Consider the following 24,687-nt stretch of genomic DNA (forward strand, 5'->3'; position numbering starts at 1 on the left):
AGCAGTGCTGGGGATGCTGCATCCTCAAAAATGCTACTTTGGCTTTTGACTTGTTGTAGTCTGAAAACCCAGACCCCGATGACATTGCTTGACCAATGCTGTTTTTACTTGGCAATGTATTTTTTTATTTAGTAGGGGATTTTTGTCTCGGTTTCTGAGCGCTCAGCTGTTCAAGATTCAGGAAAAGCAAACGAGTTGTTGTGTTCCCATAGAACAAAAAGGTTTGTGCTGGTGAAAGCGTGTGTGGTTCATTCCTCAGCATTGCAACACCGGCAGAGGAAGAAAGGATCGTTACTAAAATAAGGTTTGAGTTTCCCATCCATCTCAGGTAGGGCTCACTGGTCGCCCCACGAGCAGGCTTTTGGATGCAGGATTCCCATCTTGTTAAAAGCGAAGCATCGAGATCTGGCTCTGCCTGCTCTCTCAGTAGCCTTTTTGCATCTCAAGCAGGTGATGGGATGTCTTGGGTTAAACTTAGAGTTCGGCTGAAGGCTGAAATTCCGGGATGATCCGGCGATTTCCAAGGAGCCGGGTGCGGTTTTGCGTTCTCCCCGCAGCTCACGCAGGGAGGTGTTGGTGCCGTCCCTCGAGCAGCTGAACGCTGAGACTTCCATTCTCACTTCCTTCATGTTTATTAAAAATGACTAGAAGAAAGTTCAGAACTTTTGTATCTGATATGTGTTATATCTATTATGGTGTCAAACAACTAAGAAAAAAGTCACTGGCTAATGAGTCTTAATTGTAACAAAACATCAAATCATTGTCACTTCTGCTGCAGTAAATGGCATTCATTAAATTAATCCACTCCATTACAGAAGTATTTTGCAGAGAATACCATGACCCTACAGCTTCGGTAACAGTAATAAGCTGAAGGTATCACTGTGGCACTATTAGGAATATTAGAAAGCAGTTTGAAGCATGGCTGCATGACCTGAAGCGACATCAGCAGGTCTCAGGTAGCATGTTTGAGAAAATAAACTACCTTAATTAGAGATGGGACTAAAGCAGACCCTGGACGTGAACATTCCTGTAGCTTAGCACTGCGGGAAATAAAAAGCTGGATCAAGAACCTCTTTGGCTCCATTTGTAGGGCAGCACAAGCCAAAACAAAGCTTAGGCCTTGAATGGGGAATGGGGAGTTTTCAAGTCTGGTTATTGCTCCTTTTTCTTCACCCTTTTAACTTCAGATCTAAACCCACCATGCTTTCTCTCCCCTTTTCCCCATCTGTATCAGGTAACAGAGAACCGCATCACGCCCCAACCCTCTTTTTACAACGCCGCCGTCAACATTTTCCGGCAGGAGTTGCTTTGACTTCTAACAGCATTCTATTTCATACCATATGTGTACATACACCGAAGGATAATATACCCCGTTTGTAGCTAGGCAATGGCCTGCTTTATTAAACATCCCCCTTGCCAACAGTAAAAATGAACAGCCGCGGTAAACACAGACGCCGGGAGGGAAGAACAGTCCGAGCTGTGTCGCAGCTCATTGTACCTAAGGAAGGAAACGTCACCCGCTAATTGGCTCCGAACGCAGCCCACCTACTTAGCGAAACCGGCTGCCAAGAGCAAATTGCCCCGGTGCTCCGTGCGCCGCGCTGCCTTCCCATTGAATTCAGTCAAATGGGAGGCTTTTGCCTTCATTTTCCAAACTCTCCATGAGTTGGCAAAAATCTGTCTCAGGGAGAGCCTCTATGTCTCGAATAGAAAAACCTCCCGAGGACGCGTTTCCCTCCTTTTTCTCCTCCGAGGGTGGTGCCACTTTAATTCTTCTTGAAATCTGAAGGCGACCACAGCGGGGGGAAGGGGCTGTGTTTGTTTTGGGAAGGGGGATTTATTTATTTCTTTTCCTGGGAAAACACATTTTGGCCCGGGAAGTACGAGCAAAATGACAATCTGTCTTGGAGCTCTTAAGCTACTAAGCGCAACATTCAGTGCTTATATGTTGTCATGTTGCCAGCAGCGGGTATGCAGAGGCAATGCAGAAGAAAAGAAATTAATGTATGCTGGCCTTAAAATGGTTCTACTGAGAGCTAATACTTTGTTTTTACTTACAAAATGGTAATCGCTGGGTTTGGCCCGTTCTTTGCAGGAAGGCATTGGGATGTGGCAGGGATGCTCCTGGAACGGCACCGCGGGGTTTAACTCCATGAATGCCATTGCAGATAGAAATGACTGGTGGATTGGCAGGTTTTCCTGCTGGCCACTGAAACTTTCCTTTCTAAGCTGATAAGATTAATTGTCCAAAACGCACATCTCGTGTGAGGGGATAGCAGTAGAGAGCTGAATTGAGAGAGAAAGGGGTTGTTGACTCTCTTAAAGGTTTCTGCTAAATACCATATTTAGGAGGGAACTTCCCCCCCACACTTTTTTGGGTGAAACCATGCATAGAAGCTTAATAAATTCTAAGTTTGTCACTTCCGTTTCATCACCCCTAAATTCCCACCTGCTTCTTCACCTCTATTTTCTCCTCTCTACATCTGAGAATAGGATGCGAGTCGTTTCTTTCTTCTTAAGGGTGTCAGCTTGGCAGACTATTGGTACCATCAGGTGCATTGTTCACCTAATGATTTCGTTTAGGGATTTTTAAGATGGAAAAAGCAAGGTCCAAAAGAGTAGCCAAGTGAAGAAAATGAAGTTTTGCAAACTGGCTGTTTGGATCAGTCTTGTTTTGGTCTTGGATGAATTCTTAGTGTGACATGAAATAAAGAGGGAAGGGACCTGAACAGGGGCATGTGTTGGGAGGAGAAATGGTGAATATGAGACAAACTGGAGAAACCCTGCCAAGGCAAGGAGCCCTGAGCTGTCCCCGAGTTGTGAAATTATCGAGGTGGAGGGATGGGCATGGTACCTTTTAAATGGCTTGTATGGCAAGTGAATGACAGGCAGGTTTTCCTGGCTGCTCCAGAGAGCCAATGGTTCAAGATTGAAAAGAAAGACAATAACAGCAAGCTGTGTTTTGTGCGTTCTTCAAAAGGGCTTTAATTCAGTGTTATTCAATATTTCCAGAGTTGTGACAACTGCAGAGTTGTATTTCTTATTTAAAACAACAACAACAACAACAACAAAAGAACAACACAATGACTTCAGGCGTAGGGTTTGGCTCCCCCTCCACAAGGAATTTAATCTTGGCCATTTTGCTAAGTGTATTAAGATCCACAGGGAGATTGTTGTTTCTTTTTCCTTCCATATGCACATTACTGACACAACATGACTTGTTTAGACTTCACTGTAACCTGTACTTTAGCTGGCCCGTGTAATTTATAACAGAAAAGCTATATGTTATAATGACATAGCTTTCATAATACGCGTGTGTTGCCTCCACTCTGCAGTTCTGTGGCAGTGCCTCAAAATATTTAACCCGCGTCTGTGTAAATCCTATAATCTTTAAACAGCAAAGAAAACAAAAAACAAACCAATACTTGCTAAATTGCGGTGGCTTCAGTCCCAAGGAGTGGTGGCAGCAGAAACACCAGTGTCCTGCCTCGTGGGCTTTGGCTGGATGTGGCGTTTGGCTGAATCTGCCCCCCAGCTCTGTGAGCGGAGCGGGGGACGCGATGCAATGTTGGCGTGTCCTTGTTTGTTTCTCTTATCTGTCTCCACTGAGCTCCAACACTCTGTTAAGCTGAGCCCAGAGTCATACAGGACATCTCGAGAGCAGAGGATTATACCCGCTCCCTGCCTTCAGCGTAAAGCTGAAGTTAAGTAAGAGATGGTACCACCTAAAGGGGAACTTCAGCGCCAGTGCTGTGTGGAACATAGCCATGGTGGGTGCATGGGTGTCCAGCTCCTGCATGGAAACCTCTGAGCCCAGCAGATTTCTTTAATGCCCCATGCTTGATTTAGATACGGAGCTGAAAATGGAAACCAGATCCCTTGGCAGGACGAGCCACGCTGTGTTACCTCCCATCGGTGCTCAACTCAGAGCATCCATGTGTTTTGGAGGGGCTCGTGACATGACACCATGGGATTTGGGCAGTGTTTGCCTCAACGGGGAATTTCCAGTGTTCCTGCAGAGATAAATGTCCAAATGATGTTCCTTTTGGCTTATATGACAGCAGGATATTGGGCACCTAAATAGCTCTATTAGCAAAAAATGTGGTTTCCTGCAGACTCTGAGGTACATAAGCCTTGAGGGGTTTTGCGTGTGTTTAAATTGGATATAGTGTCTGAGCTCTGCTCTCCTTACCTGAGGGCTTGTTCTAGCTTTAGTCCATATTCTCTCCATCCTCAGTTCATCAGCAGGAGAGGAGCGGTAACTACAGCTCTTGAAGATTTTCTCAGGTTTTTGAGTTGAGTATCAATGGTGTCTGGATATGGTAGGGGTGGAGCGATGTAAACAGCAAGAACCCGATGGCACGAAGGAGGAAATTGCGCAATATGCGGATAGATTTTTGGGGTTTTTTTTGTTTATCTTTGGCTTCTACCCATACCATGTTTCTCTTGAACTGTAAGTGTGTTTTCCTACTTTTGATCTTGTGTGTGTGCGATTCCCAAGAGAATCTTAAACAGACCCGAGCGTAACGCCAGGAGCACGTCTCTTGTGTGACGTAAATACAATTTATGAAACAGTATTCCCTGAAAATATAGCAAACGGCTTCAGAACAGATATGAGGCCTTGGTGCTTATTTAAAACATGTTCTTTAAGCTTCAGTGCAGGCTCCTGCGCCGTTTCCCACGTGTCCTAATGAGGGACGCTCTGGTCTGGGCTGTCGGGATGTGGCACTCGCTGTCGCGGTACCCAGGGCCGGGTTTGGCTTTCTGTTCTGCCAACTCATGACATTTCCAAAAAGAAACTTCTACAAAACAGGGAGTCTCTGGGAGATAATTAGGTGGTTGTATAAATAATGAGTGAGGGCCAGATATTATCTGCTAGCTCTACAGTCGCATCCATGGAGAGAAGAAATGAGCTTTCTTCAGGGGCAGGAGAGTTCTCTCAGCTGAATTAAATGGACGTGTAGTACCAGCCTGACACTGAGCATTTGTTCCCATAGAAGCCTGTTAAAGGGAAATACAGTTCATGTTGCATACAGCCTGTGTTTAGACCTCCCGCTTGGATTATGAAAAATGTTAAAGCTAAAAAAAACCTCACTCATTATTTGAGTTTCGAAACCTGACTGACTTCTGAATGCTCCCTGCAGCAGGGCGCACCTTTTCCACTGCCCGATTAGCTTCTTGTTATCTTGTTGAAAATGCCTGGCTTCACTATTCCTGCACTTTATTTTAAAAGGCTTTTGCTGTGTGCAATTGAATATACTGTAATCTTCTTATCAAATACTAAAGCTCTTTAGTGATGCCATTTTGAAACGGACTTCAGTTTTTAAATTGCAAATTCTTCTCTGGCTGGAAGGTCTCTGTTCACGGTTTAGATGGTGGTTGAGAATACATATATGTGTGTGTGTGGATGTATCTAAATCCTTGAAAAACATACTGTCCATTTTCTGATAATGTACAATTGCGGGTTTCCCTCTAGAGCACTGGAAAGGGAGAATATGGATGACAAAGCTGGTAGCTGCCCTCCTGGATCATTTTGGGGTGCTTTTCATTTGGGTTTTTTTTTTTTAGGTTGCATTTGAACCTCCGAAGGAGCAGATAAATTATCCCTGAACGCGAGCAAAATTTTTTGTTATTAGTTTTATTATTTAAGGGAAAGAATAAGACTGGTCCAGTTTTGAGTAGGAACTGCATATCTGAGCTCATATACTCTGGTCTCACATCCATCAGTAACTTGTGATGTGACTTGAAACAAAATCACTTCACCTGTGAGGCTGTTTCCCTACCTGTAAAATGGGGTTGAGAGTAAGAGGGATGCCGTGAGCATTAAATATTTAATGTTTGTAAAGTGCTTTGCAGATGAAGAGTGCCACATAAATACGTATCATTGTATTAAAATACAAGGAACTGGATAGCCTTGTGTAGGAAATTATTTTCTTGAAACTCTTGACTTTGGGAATGAAGACCAAAGTGGGAGAAGAAGGGGCATCTTGCAAAATTGTCTGTTAAGAATTTTGAATGAAATGCACTGGAGAGTCTGTCTCTAAAGAATTAGCAGAAGCGGTCTTTGGGATCATTGAAAATAACCTTCTGAAAATCGTAGCATTCAGTAAATAGGCAAAGTTGGACTTCTGTGCTAATCAAGAAAAAAATACGAAGAAACTTCTGAAGAAATTAATCTATTGAGCTTGGCCACAGTAATCAAGAATGTAATGGGGCCATTATGTGAATGCTGGAAATGAGACATCTAGTTATAGACAGGCATTATTTCAAAGTGTATGTCTAATCTATCCTCAGTGAATGTTATTACTTACCTATAAGATGATGGAAATGCAATGGATAGGTACTTTATTCAGGAAAGCAATTGGTGGAGCACTCCATCTGTGAAGATCATTCCAAGCAACTCATCATACACTCACATCATCATAGAAATTATTTACAAGTGGATAGGCAAAAATGCAGTGATACAAAGAGTGGAGCAAAATTTTGTAAGAAGCTGGGAATAAAGCACGTGTCTTCAAAGCAAATAATAAAGCAAAAACCCAGTTGTGGTAATAATGTAGGAGGTCTTCCCCATGGTGTCTTTCATAAATACACTAAAATACTGCAGATACAGAAATATTAATTCTTTTTTCTCACTCTTCCCCACTGCTACAGAGAATGAGCGTGTGAATGGCCTTGGGAGATTCTGGAAATGAAAAAAACGAGTTCTTTTTTTGCTGCAGGTCTTTGTTCGCTGTGCTGGGTTGGCTGTGGCAAGTGTCCAGACCTCCATCAAGCCACCTTCCCATTCGCCCTCCTCAACAGGACAGGGAGAGAAAATGTCACAGAATCATTGAATACCAGGTTGGAAGGGACCACAGGGATCATCTGGTCCAGCCTTTCTTGGCAAAAGCACAGTCTAGACAGACAGCCCAGCACCCTGTCCAGCTGAGTCTTAAACGTGTCGAACACTGGGGAATCCATCACTTCCCTGGGGAGATTATTCCAATGGTTGATTGTTCTCATGATGAAAAATTTCCCTCTTGTGTCCAATTGGAATCTCCCTAGGAGTAACTTGTGCCCATTGTCCCTCGCCTTTTCCATGTGACTCCTTGTAAAAAGGGAGTTTCCATTTTCTTTGGAGCCACCCATTGAATATTGAGACGTGGTGATGAGGTCTCCCCTAAGCCTTCTTTTCTCAAGGCTGAACAAGCCCAGTGCTCTCAGCCTTTCCAGTAAATAAGATGAAAAAGCTCACAGGTCAAGATAAAGACAGGGAGTTCTCTTACCAATACTGTCACAGGCAAAACAGACTCATCTCAAGGAAAATCAGTTTATTGCGAATTAAAAGAGAATTGGACGGTAAGAAACAAAGAGAAAAGTTAAAGTAAGTTCCCTTGCCCCCGCTCTCTTCCCAGGCTCAACTTCACTCCTTCGTTCCCAACTCTTCCACCTCTTCCCTCCCCACTGTGAGGATGAGGAATGGGGTCACGGTCCATCCATACATCTCTCTGTTGCTCCTTTCTCCTCATACTTCTTCCCTGCTCCAGCGTGGGTCCATTCCTGGGGACACCAGCCCTCACAAACTGCTCCAGCACAGGTTCCTCCAGGAGATACCGTCCCTCATGAACTGCCCCAGCGTGGTCCATCCCACAGGCTGCAGTCCCCTGGGATCAGCCTGTTCCAGTGTGGGGCCTCCATGGGCTCCTCCTGCCAGGATCCTGCTCCAGCATGGGCTCCTCTCCATGAGGAGAGGACCATGAGGTCCCCCATGGGCTGCAGTGTGGGTATCTGCTTCCATGGGCTGCAGGGTAATCCCTGCTCTGGTGTCTGCGACACCTTCTCCTCCACCTCCCTCACGGAACCCGATATCGGCAGGGCTGTTTCTCACGTTTTTCCTCATTCCTCACTGCCTGTGCAGGGCTTTTGCACCTTCTTAGGAGTGTTTTACAGAGGCACCGCTGTCTTGGTTGACGGGCCCAACTCTGCCCTGTGGTATGGCCATCATGGAACCATCCGGAACCAGCTGTGAGCGGCACTGCACAACTTCTGGCCTCCTCCTGCAGACACCAGCCCTGCAGCCTTCCCACTTGAGATTAACTACATAATTGAAATAATCAGTTGGTTTGTTTTTTTTTTTTTGAGGGAACTGCTCAGGTGTTTATGTCCAACCTTAGACATACATTATCATTTTATGTGTGACTTACCAAGTCCCTATTTCTGTCAGACAGGCAGGTTGCTCAATGAGGCAAGAGGGCTGTGCTGTTCACAGAGCCATCATAATAGCCTCCTGTGCTTTTTGGTCTTAAAAAAAAAAATATATATATATATATATATAAATTCGTGAGACTAATAGGAATGGTGCAGTGACTCATCCGCGCGGCAATCAAGGTGTCACCGCAAATCAAAAGTTTCCACTATTTCTTTGAGACGGGGATTCAGAGAAAATGTTGGTGGCAATTAAAAGAATTGCTCATACAAGGCTGCGAAGCTCCGGTGTGCCTTATAAGATATGCATCTTATCTCCAAACTATTTATGGCTTCGTCTTGGGTAGTTGGTGCCCGCACTCAGAGCTGTGGAGCGGGACCCGGATTCCCAAAACGGGGTGTGCTGCTGCTGCTTCGCGACACACAGGGTTGGATTTTGTATTTCATGCCCTTCCCCGGTGTTCAGAGCTGTGATTTGATTCTCTCACATGCCGTCATCTGTTGGGATTATTTACTGGGAACGCAGTACCTTTGCCTGGTCTACCCATGCCCGCTTCTGTTGATACCTAAGAATTGCTTAAATTATGGTAATTCGCAGTCTTGGCTTTTGGCCACTGTTTTTGCTTTCTCAAAGAGCCCAAATTTCTGGCCAGGCTGATTATTTAAGCTGCAACTACTTTGTTGCTATTACATAGTCTCTATGATTCTCTTAAGAACTGTAAGGTTTACATGTGAGGAATAACTGCTCAAAGTGATAAGTCTCTGTAATAGATTCATTTATGTCTCCTTGCCATTTTCTAGATCTCTGTGAAAACAAACTCCTTAGCAAGTTTTGTAGCAGTAATAAAATAAACTGCTTCAATGTCTTGCTATTAGATGTCACAACATACTTTTGGTTTTCCTCCTTGTGTTTATGGGGAAATGGCAATGTGAGGAAAGATTAATCAATCAGGAAAATGATCTGTTATTTTCCTTCTCTTTTCATCTATCAAAAAGAAATCTGATGGGCTGCGATGCAAAGTGTCTCTAAGCAATGCATATAATGTATGCGATTACTGCATGCTCAGCAGCCAAGTGCAAACATTGCAGAGTAGAAACACAAGGTTTATCTGAAAATAAACAAAAAGGAAACAGAAATCTGTACTTCAGATTCCACACGCAAGCTGTTCAAACAGTCAGATCTTAATAGTAGATTTAAAAGTGTCAACAGCAATGGCCTTGTTTTTTTGCATGCTTGAAACTTGTCAGCAAATTCAGTCTTTTGAGTGATCATAACACTAAAAGGCTCACAACAGACTGTCCTTGGTGTATTGCACAAAAGAAAAAACCTTACAGGAACAACAAGTATCTGTTGACCTGGGGTCAGCGTGGGAATCTCAGGTCGCTGTTGTAGGCTGAGAAGCTTCTTGAGGAAAGAGCGAAATCCATGTAATCATTGCATTACTTTACCATGCAGTGAAAGGTCAGAAGGGAACAGACCTCTTCAGATTATATTTAGTAACTATGAAGATTTTGCTCGTAGTGGTCACCTTGCACTACATGGTATTTTGCCCACCCTTCTCCCTGCTCCTCCTCTGAAAACTCTGCTCTGATCTAATCTGAAACTAATTGCATACTCATGAGCAATTTTTCCATTTTCCAGCAAACCAGACAGAATTATTGAAGAAGCAAAAACGAAATTATTTTGCTCCACATATGTTTATTGACAGCTGGGCCAGGCTCGATCCATGCTGGAAGGGATGAGATGGGACAGTAGAGACACTGCAGTAGAGTAGACAGAGTAGACAGTGCAGGGATGGGACAGTAGAGAAAAAGTGTGCGATGCTTCCAAATATTAAACTAACCTCTGATGCAGTCCTGTAAATGGAAGTGACAACATATGGTGGTTTAACCCTGACTGGCAACTGAGCCCCACACAGCCACTCGCTCACCACCCCACGATGGGTTTGGGGAGAGAACTGGAAGGGTAAAAGTGAGAAAAGTTGTGGGTTGAGATAGAGACAGTTTAATAGGTAAAGCAAAAGCTGCACGTGGAAACAAAGCAAAACAAGTTCGTTCACTCCTTTCCATGGGCAGGTGGACGTTCAGCCATCTCCAGGACAGCCGAGCTCCATCATGTGTAGCAGTTACTTGGGAAGACTCTGAATGTCCCCCTTCATTCTTCTTCCCCCAAAATATATACTGAGCATGACATCATATGGTATGGAATGTCCCTTTGGTCACTTGGGGTCAGCTGTCTCAGCTGTGTCCCCTCCCAAATTCTTGTGCACTCCCACCCTGCTCACTGGTGGGGTGGAGTGAGGAGCAGAAAAGGCCTTGACTCTGTGTAAGTGCTGCTCAGCAATAACTAAAACATCCCTGTTTTATCAGTACCGTTTTCAGCACAAATCTGAAATACAGCCCCATGCGAGCTACTATGGAAAAAATTAACTCTACCCCCACCAAAACCAGCAGACTTCTGTTGCTGTTACGGCTGGCTTTACACATATTTTTTGCTGGTGTTGACATCTACTGGATAAATTCGCTACTGGCAGGAGGAATATGTTCTGTTCCAAAGAACAGGAGAGTGCTCCTCTCCTTCTCTCTGTCTTGCAGAGTCAGATTCCCTCATGACTGCCTTCCTTGCTGTTTTCTTTTTGTTGTGTTCCGTTTCCAAAATTGTCCTGCGAACAAAAATTGAATTTAAAGATAGTAAATTGCAAGCGCGTTTGGGCAACAGACTGATGAAACAGCTGCAGTCTTTCTTTCATAGACTTGAATTTTTCTGTTTTGCCCGAGGCAGTAAAGGGAAATTAGTTTATTAGTTTCACTTCAGTCACTGGTGAATATAATTCCACCCGCCTGCACCCCCCCCAAAAAAAAAAATAACACTTTAATTCTGCTTGATTTCAAACAATTGACCGATCAGGAAAGAGGCATGTGAAGGGAGCTACAGGGACTGAATTGCACCGTAGGCCTGGAAGATCAATTGTTTGGGAGGAGAGCTGAGACACCGCAGCCTTATATTACACCTGCCTGTTTATTACACTTGGCCTGAGGGGAAGGCAATGCACCATTCTGATCTGCTGCCTCGGAGAAGTACGGATGTAAAATGAATGCAAAATAGGGGAACAGCAAGGTTTCTTTTTTTTTTTTTTTATGTTAATATATTTTATATTGATATTGAGGGCATTCGAGTAAACTGAACTTCTAGTTTAGAGAACAGCATATGTGTTTTTCCTTCTTTCTGTGCCAATATTCTTTGCTGTATGCAGTTTATATGTGTGTATATATATATATTTAGCTTCCTAATAATACTTGTAGTGATTGACTGGTAGCAGGAGCACAAGTACTTAGTAAAATTAGTCCCGCTGGAAGATTACTCAGATGCTACAGCTCTTCTTCCTCCTCCTTGCTCCGCTCTTTCTGCCTGTTTTAACGATTTCATTTTAAGAACAACGACCTGAGGCACAGCAGAGAGGAAAAAAAACCATGAAAGTCACAAGAACAAAACAACTGGTGGACTTATGGTTTGGCAAAGCCATGGAACAGAAGTGAGGCCAGATGTTTGCTATACAGGCATTTGGCATGTATGTAAGAATCTCACTACAAGACTGCGTATAGAGTTTTTGACAGCTTTGGTTGAACGAAAATGAATGATTGCTGTTTGAGATAAAATGCAAACATTTTGGCCAGTGCTTGCAAATCTGGGAGTTTTGAAGCTGTATTCTTAACTAGGTTCTAGGTATTATTAAATCCATATTTAAACAGGTGCTTACCAAACATCATTTGATTTCTCTCTGTAATTTTTAATGGTTCTACATCACCTAACATGTCTTGGGAGGGATGTGGTGAGTGGTTCATGCTTTTGGGAAATGAGCTAATTCTTATTTGATCGTGTTATGTCTAAAGCAGCTAATTAAAAGCTTCAGACCTGTGGCCTAGAAAAGCTGGGTTGCCGATTTACTGCATTCAGCAAACAGTCTTCATCCAACACCTGGAAAGATAAAACATGAGTCGCTGGTAGCAATTTTAAGTGAAGGTGGTGGAACAAGTGGTAGCAGGAGTGGCTTTTAGGAGGTGCTGGAGCAAGCTGAGAAGCAGTTAGCTTTCATACTGGGTTGGGTATTAATGCATTAGCATAGTGGCATTGTCCCTCTAATTCTTGAAGCATCGCCTTTCAAAACAAAACAAAAATAACACATTCTATTGAACCAACTGAAAATCAAATCAGTGTGTTTTATGAAGCACGGTTAAGCCACGCAGAGGTGACTGTAGGCGAGCAGGTAATGTGGGCTCTGAGGAACTTCAGTAATGTGCACCAGAGAGGGGATGTTTACATTTGAAAGCCCTGAGTATCTGCTTGATGAGCTGCAAGTCCAGTATTTCCAGCTGGGAAAAGGGGCACCTGGTACAGATATACTGGTACCAATGGTACCGGTGCCATGAAGCAAACAAATGCCTCATGGAAACAGGCAGAGAAATTCCCCTCTCCAGGCCCTTCACAGCCGCCAAAAGTGCGACAAGAATATTTGTGCCTCCTAAAATAAGGCAGTGCAGGCCACCAGAAGTTGGAAAAGCTGTAGATATTTCCCTCGATGGAAATTCAGTTTCTCATTGCAGAATCAGGATAACTGCGCTTTCCTACCTCAGACAGCAGTGTTAAGCGCATCATGTTAAAATCTCAAAGGCGCTTGGATCCGTGTTGTTATGGACTGTGCTGGTCTAATATTCAGTAGATTTAACATCTCTTGTTTCTTTTTGTTTTGTTTTGGTTTTTGTTTGTTTGTTTTTCTGGGGCATTTTGTATCTAACAAGCTCTTTTTATACACCAGATGCTTAGTGACTGTTTCATGCTGTAAGTGGACAGGTGGTTGTGATTTGGGGGAGTGATATATGTCTCCTCTTAACAAAATGTCAGAAAATTCGGTGTGGTCGGAGAACATCGATCCTGGAAGAGAAAATTTGCTACTTCCCCCAGTGCTAGCTGAAGCTTTTTAAATGTGAACAGTGACAGGGGTGGGATGACCCAAAAATATCCTCTAAGAGGCATATTCAAAGCCCAGTTTATATTATACAGATTTGCAGCAATAGTGGTGATCCATAGAGCTTTTGCTTTAAAATACACTGCATTTAACCCTTTCCTTGGCAGAGAGCTTCCTCCTGTAATAGTTTTGACTGACTGATCAGTCTTCCCCAAGGGCTGGCAAATTGAGAATGGCGGTAAATCAAAGGGAATTTCTCCTGCCTTGTCCAAGTGTGATGTGAAGACCTAGTCCCCTCCTCCTCCCCCCACAAGAAACCAGCCCCAAAAGAGCCAAGATCCTGTTAATTAAATTCTGCGAGATTTAATTTGTGACATTTGGCAACACTGACAGTAGCTTATTCTACATTTCTGCTTTATTAACTATGAAGTCTTAGGCGAGATTAGGTGTGTCAGGTGCTGGCAGCCACTTAATGCGTTTTGAGAAGATGGACCGTTTCCCCCGAAGAAATTCAGTTGTGTCCTTGTCTTTCCTTCTCCACCTGTCCATGGTCAGCACCTTTGGACCTTGGCCACCAGTTGACATCCACCGGGATTGGGGTCCCCGCCACCGGCTCCACCGTACGAGTCTTTCTACACAAACCTCATCTTCAGCCTCCCCTTCAACATCGCAGCTTTTGGCATTTGGTTTTCTTCTGTTTGCTTTTCATGCTAATGAGATAATTTAATTAGGGAAGTCAATGTTTTGGACAGTGTTTTGCAAGCAGAAGTGTTAGAGAGGAACACGATGTTTTTCTCTCTCCGGTTTTAACAAGGCTCAGTTCTAGGCAGTACCGGCTGCCCAGGACCCTGTAGAGACATCTGAGAAAGTTATTACGCCTTTGTGTAAAGTTGGCGGTGGATTTTCATTTGGAAAACTGCTGTGCAAAATTCCAGTCATGTTGCTGCGGAAGGACCTTGGAAAGCCCAAGAATCTGCATGAAATGGCAGCTAGAATTGATTTTTGGGAATGGAGGGTGGTGAGGGTTGAGCTCTGCTGAGATTTTTGGGAGTGTCTGCAACAAGCCAAGGGATAGAACCAGATCAAGTGGGAGATCTTTCCAATAAAAGCCTGAAGAGAGAGGAATGGAGTTAAGAATCTTCTCCAGATACATGTCCCAAAACAGTATATTTTGACATGTTTTCTATCAGTTTATAATTGAAGGTAAGCACATCTGAGGATGTGGATGAAGGCCTTTCTAGATAGTCCACGACACCTGGGTGATGGGGGGCTTCCCCAAAAGGAGAGCCCTGCACCTGATGTAACCCAGTAAGTTGGTGTGTCCCCAAATTTGGTGGGCAGCACGTGGGACTGGGCTTCATCTTCTGTTCCAACAGCAGCAGGACCAGAGGCGCCTCTGGACTTGTGTGAATTGTTCTCGCCCCACCGGAGCCGCTGATCAGTGAATGGCAGAACGCGTTATCTACTCCACTCAGGTTGCGGAGGAATTAGCATTTGAAAGCAAATGACAAAATATGGGAAATGATCATATTGAAGATGAAACTTAGTAATAAATTTAATTTTTACGCATAAAGGAATAAATAAAAATAGCATAAGTAAAAGTAATAAATCAATTTCCATGAAGCTTAGTGTTAAAACACACACATACAGATGTTTTAGTAACCCCTTATTTTGGAAGACCATATTCTCCTAGCTTAGAGGAAAAGAAACCAGACTGGTAAGCTATGGTTTTGCTCTCATTTGGGCTGTTTGTTTGTTTTTTGAAGTTGGATAGTCTAGTTTATCTTTTTGCTTATAAAAAGAGAAGATTTCCATATCCATCTTAGGCACTTAGAAATAATAAGTGTACACATTTTTCTCCAATATTTTGAGACAGAGAAACACAAGTCTCATTTGTGCTTCTTTCATAGTGAACTCTATCCTGGGAACATGTTGTGTTACTGCTCTGATTTTTTTTTCTTATTTTTATGTCCCAAAGCATTGCCTCCTGCAGCATATATTTGGAAAATTAAATCCTATATAATCTCTTAAATCTACTGCTTTTTTATCACTTACAGGGTTAGGATTTGGGCTTTTTTTTCCTCCTCCTTTCTTTTTGAAGATCTGATTGTAGCAAAGCAGCTCAAGTCTCTCTGCCTTGTCTTGGATTTTACAAGAGCTTTACAACTGTTTACAAGACTAAATCAAGGGTTTACAAAAGTAGACCTTGCTTGATAATAAAGTTGTTTCCTTGCCCCTCAAATATTTCTGGGTCTTATCTTTCTACACAGCTGCTTGTAGTTCAGCTTTACAGAATCTCTTGATTGGATTCCTACTGCCTTCGTCTAACAAAGAAGTCATTCAACGAAGTCACCCAGATGGAAAAATAGAAGTTAAGTAAAAATTGTGAAAATGGATTAGTCAGATCCATGTAGGCTTATAACAGTGATTCCATATGTGTCTAAGAAAGTCTTTGTAGGTTATAAATAACGCCGAGCTCGAATAAAACATTTTGTTTGTCGCACTGCTGAGGTGAAGAGAAGCTCCCGAAGCTGCCACGTGTGCCGGCACCCCGTGTTATTTGTATGATTTGCTTAAAGACATGTTCACATGTGTGTGTGTATGACCCTACTGTTGAGTTACGTTATAAGCAGAATTTATGGTAACATCAGTGTATTTCAGTGGGATTTTGGTGCCGGATGCTTACACTATGTCTTCAGCCCTGTGCCTCGGGAAGAGGTTGTTGTGTCGGTTGCTCTGATAACACCGCATCCAGGAGCGTTTTCCCCGCAGCGTCTATCTGAAATCATTCACGCTTAGGTACTTAGACATCTTCTTCGTTATCAGTTACAGCTCTTCACGCTAGATCTGATTACAGCAAATCTCTCTCTTCTTCCTCATCTGTGGCTTTTTCTGTGTGTTCACCTCCTAAAATACTTAGGCTTTACACGCACTTAACTGCTTTTGAAGCTCTGTAATCGGCTATTTTATCTGTGCTTCCGTTCATCCAGTCTGAAAACACGGAAGGCTATTTAGCTCTTATTTTAATGCTTCAGACTCTTCATTTCTTTCTTCTTTTCTTCCATTTCCCTAATGGCCGTGTATCTACTTCCGTTGCTCCGTCTCCCAACCTCTCTTGCCTATCATATTTCTCTAATGTTATTATTTAAAAGGTAAATTTAGAAACAAATGCTTACCCAGGAAAAATTTAAATTAAAAGGCTGACCTTTATTTTTGAAGTCACTTAATGAAGTTGACTAATAGTCTAAGAAATCTGATTCTCTGGCTTCAGACTGGCTGAAAGCCTGTTTTTCTTTATATTTATATCTGTGAGGACAGGCGTTTTAAGGAGACCTTGGCTAGATAAGCGTGGAGAGCAGGGGAAAAGCTGCTCTGAGGCTCAAGCCGGACTTCATTTAGAGGAACGTGAATAGCAAACATTTTTTCTGCGGAACAGTGAGTGTTTTGGGCTTGGGGGAAGAAGGGCTGTGTTTAAATGTGTGAAGCATAAAATGAAATGTTAATCATTTAAGGTTTAATAAATCTGCAGCGAGGATCTGTTTGAACCTGGTAAGGGGCCTGTAGTTAGCACGGCGCTATCTCAGATGCCGCCGGTCTTTTTCTTGGCTCTGTGTGTGTGTGGGGATCTGTGGAAACAAGGAGCAAATGAGCTCACGTAAGAGATGCAGTGAGCAACTAGAAGGTGGTTTTAAACTAAGAAGGTAGGAGGATTTCCAAATGGCCATAGTGTTTTGGGTACATTGGAGGCTGGATGTGTAGGTGCCCTACGTTGTAGGCCTGAAGACGCTCAAGTTTTGCAGAAAAAATGCCCAAATTTTTATTGTTGAGCAATCTGTTTATATGAGACATTTCTAAAACTCCTGGTCGTGGAAGAAGTTGTTTAGCAGGAGTACTCTTGCATTTTACTTTCCTTCAAGAGTGATAAATGTATAGTAATTTCTTTTTATGGTCTTTCTCACCATTGCATATTTTGGCCTTGGAGGGCAAGGAGAGATGCCCATCACTTTCCTCAGAAGGGCATTTATTATTGTTTCATCAGGTTGTTTCTCGTCCCTGTTCTACCCTCTTGCTAGGAAAGTAAATTATGGAGGAGAGGGTTGGGTTCATGTATGATCCTCACGATCCCGAGCACTTTGCACAACCCTTCTCTGAAACCAAGAGGGCTGCCGTGGCTTGGCATGATTTTTGCAGCACATACACGGCGATGCAGTCGTTGGGGACTGAGATGGGCATTTGGTTTGCTTTGCCGTATCGCTAAATCTCATTTCAGATTTGTCATGGGATTTTTATTTTCCTCTGCTGGTTTGATCTCTTTCCTTTAGCTTCTAGCCTTTTCCACAGCTCTCCCTTAATACCAATTTGATCTCCGTTTTGCTTTGAATTTATCAGTTCATCCCGTAGCAACTATGGGTTTCTCTCTCTTCTGTCTCTTTAGTAGGGTGTTGTTTTGGTTATTTTTTTCCTCTAAGAGAGTTTTTGTTCCTTTTGGTTGCACAATAAAATCCTTTGATTCTATGTGACAAACAGGAACACACGTTTCCTTTCTAGTCGAGATTAAAGACACCCGGCTACTCCAGTGATTATGTCTTGAGTAGAGAGTGGGGAAAGGCCTGTCTCATTGACTTTACACCTTCACCAGATAGCATGTCAGCAGAATTAGCTGTACAGAGTGATTTTTCAGCAGTAACAGCAAGCAGGATGCCTCCTCACGGACTTCCATGCTGAGATACGCAAATCTTGGGTTCTTTCTATTGCCGGCTGGGTGTACGTCGCGGTTTTATGGCTCTGACGTAGGGCAGATGTATCTGAGATAGCTTTAAGCTTATCTGCTCGAGAACTGACTTCTAGATGTGGCAGCGGGGAGCTTTGTGCCAGCTGAAAAATTGGACCCAAAATGGAGGTTGATAGATCTCCACTTAGGCCAGGCTTAGCTGGGCCAGTGACTCAGCACAGACAGCACTATGAGTGCCACGAGGCTGGAGAACAAGGGAAAATCCTGCTGTTTAGAGGGACCTAAAGCTATTTAAGAGAAAAATGGGTGCATGTGAATACTGAGAAAAACTTCCCTTGAAAAGGGAAAACATAGGAATTATTTGTAGGTATTGATATTGGTATTTGTAATTATTAGGTATTGATCTTCCTCCTTCTCCCTGTCTCTCCAACAGAAAGGTGGTTTGTTTTGGTTTTGTATTCAATTTAATTTTATTTTTGTCTGTTTGTTTGTGGGTTTGTTTGTTTTTTTATTATTATTAATTTGTTTTTTAATTCCTTAAAACAAAAATTGATGTCAGGAGAATTTTAGCTGACGGTTGGGTGTTTTGGTACCAGCGATGACTGGGTTAGGATGCACAGGCTCCCACCTCTTTGGTGTGGTTTGCACGGGGCTCCGTCTCTGCCGTTTCTCAGGATGGTTCGTGCCGCCCCGTCTCGAGTTCCGCGCAGAGGAACGCGGTGATTCCACTTGGCTCGGGACACCCTTCATCGGAGAGGTTGATGTTATGAGTATGAAGTATGTTTAAAGCTTTATTATTATGATTATGATCCTTGACAAAAATAGTCTAGACAAAGCATAAACTCTGATCCAAAAATACACTTAAAAATTAGCTAGCCTGTTCACAAACCATTTCTTACCTCACTCGGCAGCTATTTATGAGAACATTTTGTGTTGTTTCTAATTTTAAACAATTAATAGCAAGCACTAGCAGTCGAATACCCATTTATTAGTAATCCCCTCTGGTTTTTCTCCACATCTTGTTGCTGTCAGATATCTTTGTACCCAGCCAAAAATGACATGTTGAAAGAAACAGTGTATATTTAATGCAATGTATAGAAAGAAAACTATGATGTTCAGCCCTGGCTTTTAATTTTTATTGGAAATACCTTATAATACGGTAGCTGGCCAAAGAAGTGAATTTGCTCTTGAAGAAAGTGGTGGGTTTTAAGTAAACTTCTTAATGCGCGGCTTAGTCACCGGCTTTTTTTCCTGCTTGTTATTGACGTAATTGCCTGTCAGTCTCATCTGATAGTAGAATTGCTGGGGGCACGGTGTCTTGGATCGTGTGGCAAAAAACTGCCAGCTATTGACTTGTGTGCATGTGTGCCTCTGCTCTCCGCGGAATTAAATGTCAGATATACTCAAGCGCGTGCGTGGGTGGGGGGAGATGTGATTTGGTTCTCTCTGGTTGCCTTGTCAAGAAGTGCACTAACACAGCTAACCGAGATCCTCCAGCTCGGAAGGAGAAGGGCATTCGCTTGACAGCCACCATCCAAACAGTCACAAAAGATCGCTTCACACAGCGCCGGAGACCGCGCCGGTTTGAAACAAAACTTGTTTCCAAAGGCAAGGCATAATAAAGGATATTTTGAAATGGTAGCTCGCAGCGTACAGCCTCCCTTTTTGCCTGGCTTTGTATAAAACAAAAGGAAGGGGGTTGATAGCTGCAGAACTTCTTTGAAGACATTATTTTTAGGTACTGATTTTATTCTGAGGTGGTTGCCATTAGAGGAAAAACGTGCTTTCTTCACCTCTACTAAAACCAACGTTTCAGTTTTCACTAGGGCGCTTATGTCTGTGTTTTTTGCCATGTTCCGTGTATAGCCATCGTTTCCACGTGGTCCTCTGGAAAATAAGAAGTGAGCTTTGTGAATTGAAGTATCCAGCGGGCACAAAAATACAGGCAAGAATAATCTAAGTAAACATCAGTGAACCATCAGTCCTCAAATCATCAAGTCAAATCTTGCATCAAATCCTAGCGGAGAAAAAAAGCCACTGGCTCTGTTGGATTAAGAGGAACGTTAATTTTGTGGTCAACACCTCCAGCACTGCTGTGCTGTCCCCAAAATGTGCTCTTGCTGGAGATGCACAGGGGCAACAAAACCATCACAAATGCAGCAGCTTGGAAGGTTTGGTTCAGGAGATAATAATGATTATGGGAGGGATTTTATATATATATATATATATATAAGCATTTGTATTATTGAATTTTTAACTGAGGAAGAGTTTTCTTTCTCTGAGGCTGGTAGCTCTCTGGCGAACCAGGTGAATCCTTAATTATTTAGTCCTAATAGCTGGTTTTGCTTGCCTTTTTTTTTCTTAATTTCTATCATCAGGTGAATAACCAACATTGTTGATAGGAGCAGTTTTACAGCACTTCTAAGTTTTATCTCTCTTAAATAGTTTCTTATCTTTAAATTTCTGGGTGGGTTTGGTTCCAAATCCCTCCTCAGCCATTGTAAGCCAATGTTTTTACTGTCCATTTTTGTATCTAAGAATTTGTGAAACAAAATTGCTTCAGCTGACCTGATGTTATTATTACAAAGAACTTACTCGATCGTGTGATGCAAATAAAATAAATCAGATGCTGCAGTGACCTAGATACTCATTGTTTATTTATGGGAATAAATATATTTAGCATTGTTTGTGCTGTTCTTCAATTCCAAATGCTGTAAACTTTCACTTACTCTGAACTCTGCCAGGAAAATAGCATTATTGCCACCGTTCTGGAGGTTAGGAGGGAAGACTTAAATAACTGCTCTAGGCTATGTAACATATAATTATCAGAACTAGGATTAGATGTTAGGAGTCTCAGCTCCCATCCCTGTGTTGAGACATCTCCTGGCAGATAAAAATCTATGGATAACAAAGACCGAGGAGGTGAGGAGTGATAAGGACGGCATGATCACACAAAGAGACTTGGTCATTTGATCATTTTAGGTGTGTCAGTTGGTTTTAAGTCTGACCAAAAGCACATGAGGAGACAGGACCTGCCCGGAGAGCGGGAGCTCGGGCTCCTGTAGGAGCTTCCAGTGAGGAGGCCCAGCAACGAGGAGGGGACAGGGCTGCCTAAAGAATAGTTGGCTTTGAGAACAGAGAAGTAATAGGTAGATTTAGCAGGTAGATTTCTCTCCCTCTGATCTTCAGGATTCATATTTGGTCATGCATCAGGTTTAGGAAAGAGCTACAGAAAGGATGTGAAGGCTACTGAGAAAACTGCAGGACGGAGCTGTTGGAATCATTTTCCTGCTGTTAGAAGATCTGAATTATGATTTTCTTCTAACCTGACTTTTCATGGTTTCTGTGCAGTTGCTTGTTATTCTGCTGGAGAGTTTGGACAGATGGTGCTTCCTCAGGTGTGAGGGACTGGTCGCTCCACAGCATGCTTGTGGTTATTCGAACTCTCACTTGTGTTCTGGGTTAAAGTTTACTACAACACTGATCTCTTCTTCATGACATTCAGCTGGGAAATGGGGAGAAGGAGTGCTCTCCTAAAGCAGAGGACACATGGCAGGGACTCGCCTTGCTGATCACAGAATCATAAAGTGGTTTGGGTTGGAAGGAACCTTCAAAGCTCACCCAGTCCAAGCCCTGCCATGAGCAGGGACATCTTCACCCAGATCAGGTTGCTCAGAGCCACGTCCAGCCTGGCCTGGGATGTCTCCAGGGATGGGGCATCCACCACCTCTCTGGGCAACCTGGCCCGAATCTCCCCTTCTTTAGTTTAAAACCATCACCCCATGTCCTTTCACAACAGGCCCCGCTAAAAAGTCTGTCCCCATCTTCGTATCGGCCACTTCTAAGCACTGAAAGGCCACAATAAGGTCTCCCTGGAGCCTTCTCTTCTCCAGCTGAACAACCCCAGCTCTCTCAGCCTGTCCTCCCAGCAGAGCTGTTCCAGCCTCGGGTCATTTCTGTGGCTCCTCTGGCCCCTCTCCAACCGGGTCCAGAGGACGCCCACAAAGATGAATAGAGCACAGTCACTGTGTTGGGACCTTATTCCTTACACCTCTCTGGTTTTAATCTTCCAGGCAAGCTCTCGAGTTCCCTTTGAGAAGAAGCTGCCCTCCATCGAGATGTCACGGCACCACAGCCGGTTTGAAAGAGATTATCGTGCCGGGTGGGATCGCCGGGACTGGAGCTCGGACGGGAACCACGTCAGCAGCACCAACTGCAGCAGCGCCACCAGCACCAACAGCACCAACCGCCCCGGGCTGCTGCCCCTGCCCATCGTCCCCTCCCGCCTCCCCACCCCGGCCACCGCCGCCTGCACCACCGGCAACACCGAGGTCATCACGAGCCTGGTGGCCAACTCCTCGCCAGCTTCAACTACCAAAGTAAGAATTTTGCCTTTTGTTGATGTTGTTGTTGTTTTTTGTTTGTTTGTTTTCTGTTTGGTTTTATTTTTACGGGTTTGATGCGTGGAAGGGGTGTTAGAGATGGTATGGCCAAGAGGAGGAAAAGAAATACGGACAGTCTGTGTCTTTTTTAGTCTTTAGTGTGTTGTGCATACACTAGGGTAGGTCCGTCGTGCTCCGCAACCAGGGGTTCCCCAGCTCCTTAGAGGCGCAAGCAGAGCAAATAATCATAGAATAATCATAGAATTTCCTTTCAGCACTGCCTACATTTGGGCTTTCTGTTGCTTCCCCTGGGACGTGTGGTTCCCACTTTTGCTTTTGGGAATGTTCTTCTTGTCTGTTGACCAAGGCAGAGCTGCGGTTGGCAACAAGTGGATGTGGTTTTCATCCAGAGGGAGTGGAAAATGACTAAAGGGCGGAATTTTGGCAGTTTTAGTTCTCTTCAGTTGGTACTTTCCTATGAGGTTCTCAAAGCCCCGTTCCTAGAGCGAATTGGAGTGTAACAGTGGGACTGCTATAACCAGGCTCTCTCATTTGTGCAGAAATGCACACCAAGGAGTAAGAAAATGTTAAGCGGCAAAGAATTGAAATGATTAGTAAACCATTGGGCTTTTTTGTTCTAATACAGAATTGGAGGAAAGAGGGCGACTTTTCTTTTTTTTTTTTTTTTTAACATTTAGCTCTTTTAAGTCCGCGAAGTGCAAGTTGTTATTCCAGTAGAAAGTTGGGGTTTCTTTCTGCATGCAAATTCAGGTGGAACAGCTGGGGAACAGAAGACTCTGGCAAATTGTAAAGGTGACCACAGCATTAGGAAAGTGAGCCAGAAGCACTGCTGGTTTTCTTTTTATGATATTTAACATTTTCTTTCAACTTGGTTTCATTTTAATAACTGCGAGTGCCAAATACAGCAGACGCAGGCAGAGGGAAAGGAGACAATAAAGTTATTTAGAGTAAGCCAAGAGCAAGCTGAAATTTTACTGCAGTACCATTATTATATTGATTTTTTTCACACTGTAGAAAAACAAGGTCAATGCTGCAGAAGGAAACATTAGGCCGAAGTTTACAGTGTGATTGGTTTTAAAAATTTTCCATGGCATCTTCAAATTATTTTCATTTGAAAGAAGCCAATCGGATTCTGATCAAAACATATTTAGAGTTCTCCAGATGCTATCCACAGATAGATGCATTTCAATCATGCTTTGTGTGGAGAAGATTGAGGCAATTTTGGAGCCAAAGCTGTCGTTTCATTTATCATGACCTTTGTTCCTGGGTCTACTTAGAGTCCAACGATTGTCTGGAGCTGATCAGCCCTTTTCCCAGATGTTCAAAACCATTTTGAAGCGTTGCAGTGCCAGTAAACCATGTGTTTATTGGGGGAGAGGAGGCAGAACAGCGAACTAAATGCCTTTTGATCATATGCTCAATGTGAACTGTCTTCTAAATTACCTTATTAGACAATTTTCTGATGGCTTTCATTAGTAGGAATGCTTTGGCATGAATAGATCAAAAGCAATAAATAGGCAAGAATGGAGGTAACATGGGACACTTTTTATTCTGAGAACTGTTAATCAGCTGTGTAATCTCCCATAAAATAAATGTGGAAAAATGTGTACAGTCTTTGCCCCAGCCTCTTCTGCTGAGAATCAGCTAGAAGCTCTAAAAATTCCAAATTGCATGTATTAAAGAGGCAAAAAGTTTGAAAAAACAGAAGTGAGGTGGGGAGGATGAACAGAGATGTAAGGGTATGGTGCCTCACAAGCTTCCAACTAATGATGTGGAACAGTGTCAGAAGACAACATCAGGTGCTCACACATACTCATGTTCCCCTGCCTGGCTGTGTCTCTCTCCTTCACACGCGGCAGATTTACACCTGCGGTTACCAGTGTAACCAGCCGCTGCCTTTCCCGTGCAGAATCCAGCTAATGGTTAGGCATGAAAAATTAAATCTGTATAATAAGAAATCACAAGTCAGGAGAATAACACAGTTGCTTGGTGTAGTTTTAAAAGCAGGAATGTGCTGACTTGCCTTGAGCTGTGGAGAGTTCACCATCTCCCCTCGCAGCCTTTTTGTGAGTCTTTCTGGGGTACCAGCTCACAGGGGACAGGTGTCATTTAAGCTGAATTTCTTAGTTCTGTTTTATACTTGGGAGCAGGATATTTGATTTTTTTACCTGCCATTCTGTAGTCTGAGCCTTCCCCAACGTTATGGCCAATGGCATTAAACTCAGAGGCAAGGGGGTGCCCCACACAAGAGGTGACATGGTGAATAAAGAAAATGTCATCATGGCTTGGAGCAAGAAGATTGAGAACCTGGTTCTCCTTGTCTCGTTGTCCAAAGATATGGGTACAGCCAGCAATGTTGCTCCAGGCTGAACACTGGAAGGACTCTGTGTCATCTGGTTAC

The 24,687-nt window shown here is 43.3% G+C and overlaps 1 protein-coding gene across 5 annotated transcripts in view; it reads left to right on the forward strand.

Annotated features, from left to right (window-relative positions):
* The window catches only part of KLHL29 (kelch like family member 29), a 414,305-nt gene that overhangs the window by 137,735 nt on the left and 251,883 nt on the right, over window positions 1-24,687 (forward strand). For 4 of the 5 annotated variants that reach the window (XM_071807102.1, XM_065835600.2, XM_071807103.1 and 1 more), the window contains exon 3: window positions 21,957-22,262. In XM_071807102.1, coding sequence (XP_071663203.1) covers window positions 22,002-22,262 — 261 coding nt within the window. In that variant the 5' untranslated portion in view covers window positions 21,957-22,001. Of the gene's footprint in view, window positions 1-16,569; window positions 16,587-21,956; window positions 22,263-24,687 lie in introns of those variants that run through there. The other variant, XM_065835602.2, reaches the window with a different exon arrangement.

Source organism: Patagioenas fasciata, chromosome 3, assembly GCF_037038585.1.
Source record: "Patagioenas fasciata isolate bPatFas1 chromosome 3, bPatFas1.hap1, whole genome shotgun sequence".
NCBI classification, from domain to species: domain Eukaryota; kingdom Metazoa; phylum Chordata; class Aves; order Columbiformes; family Columbidae; genus Patagioenas; species Patagioenas fasciata.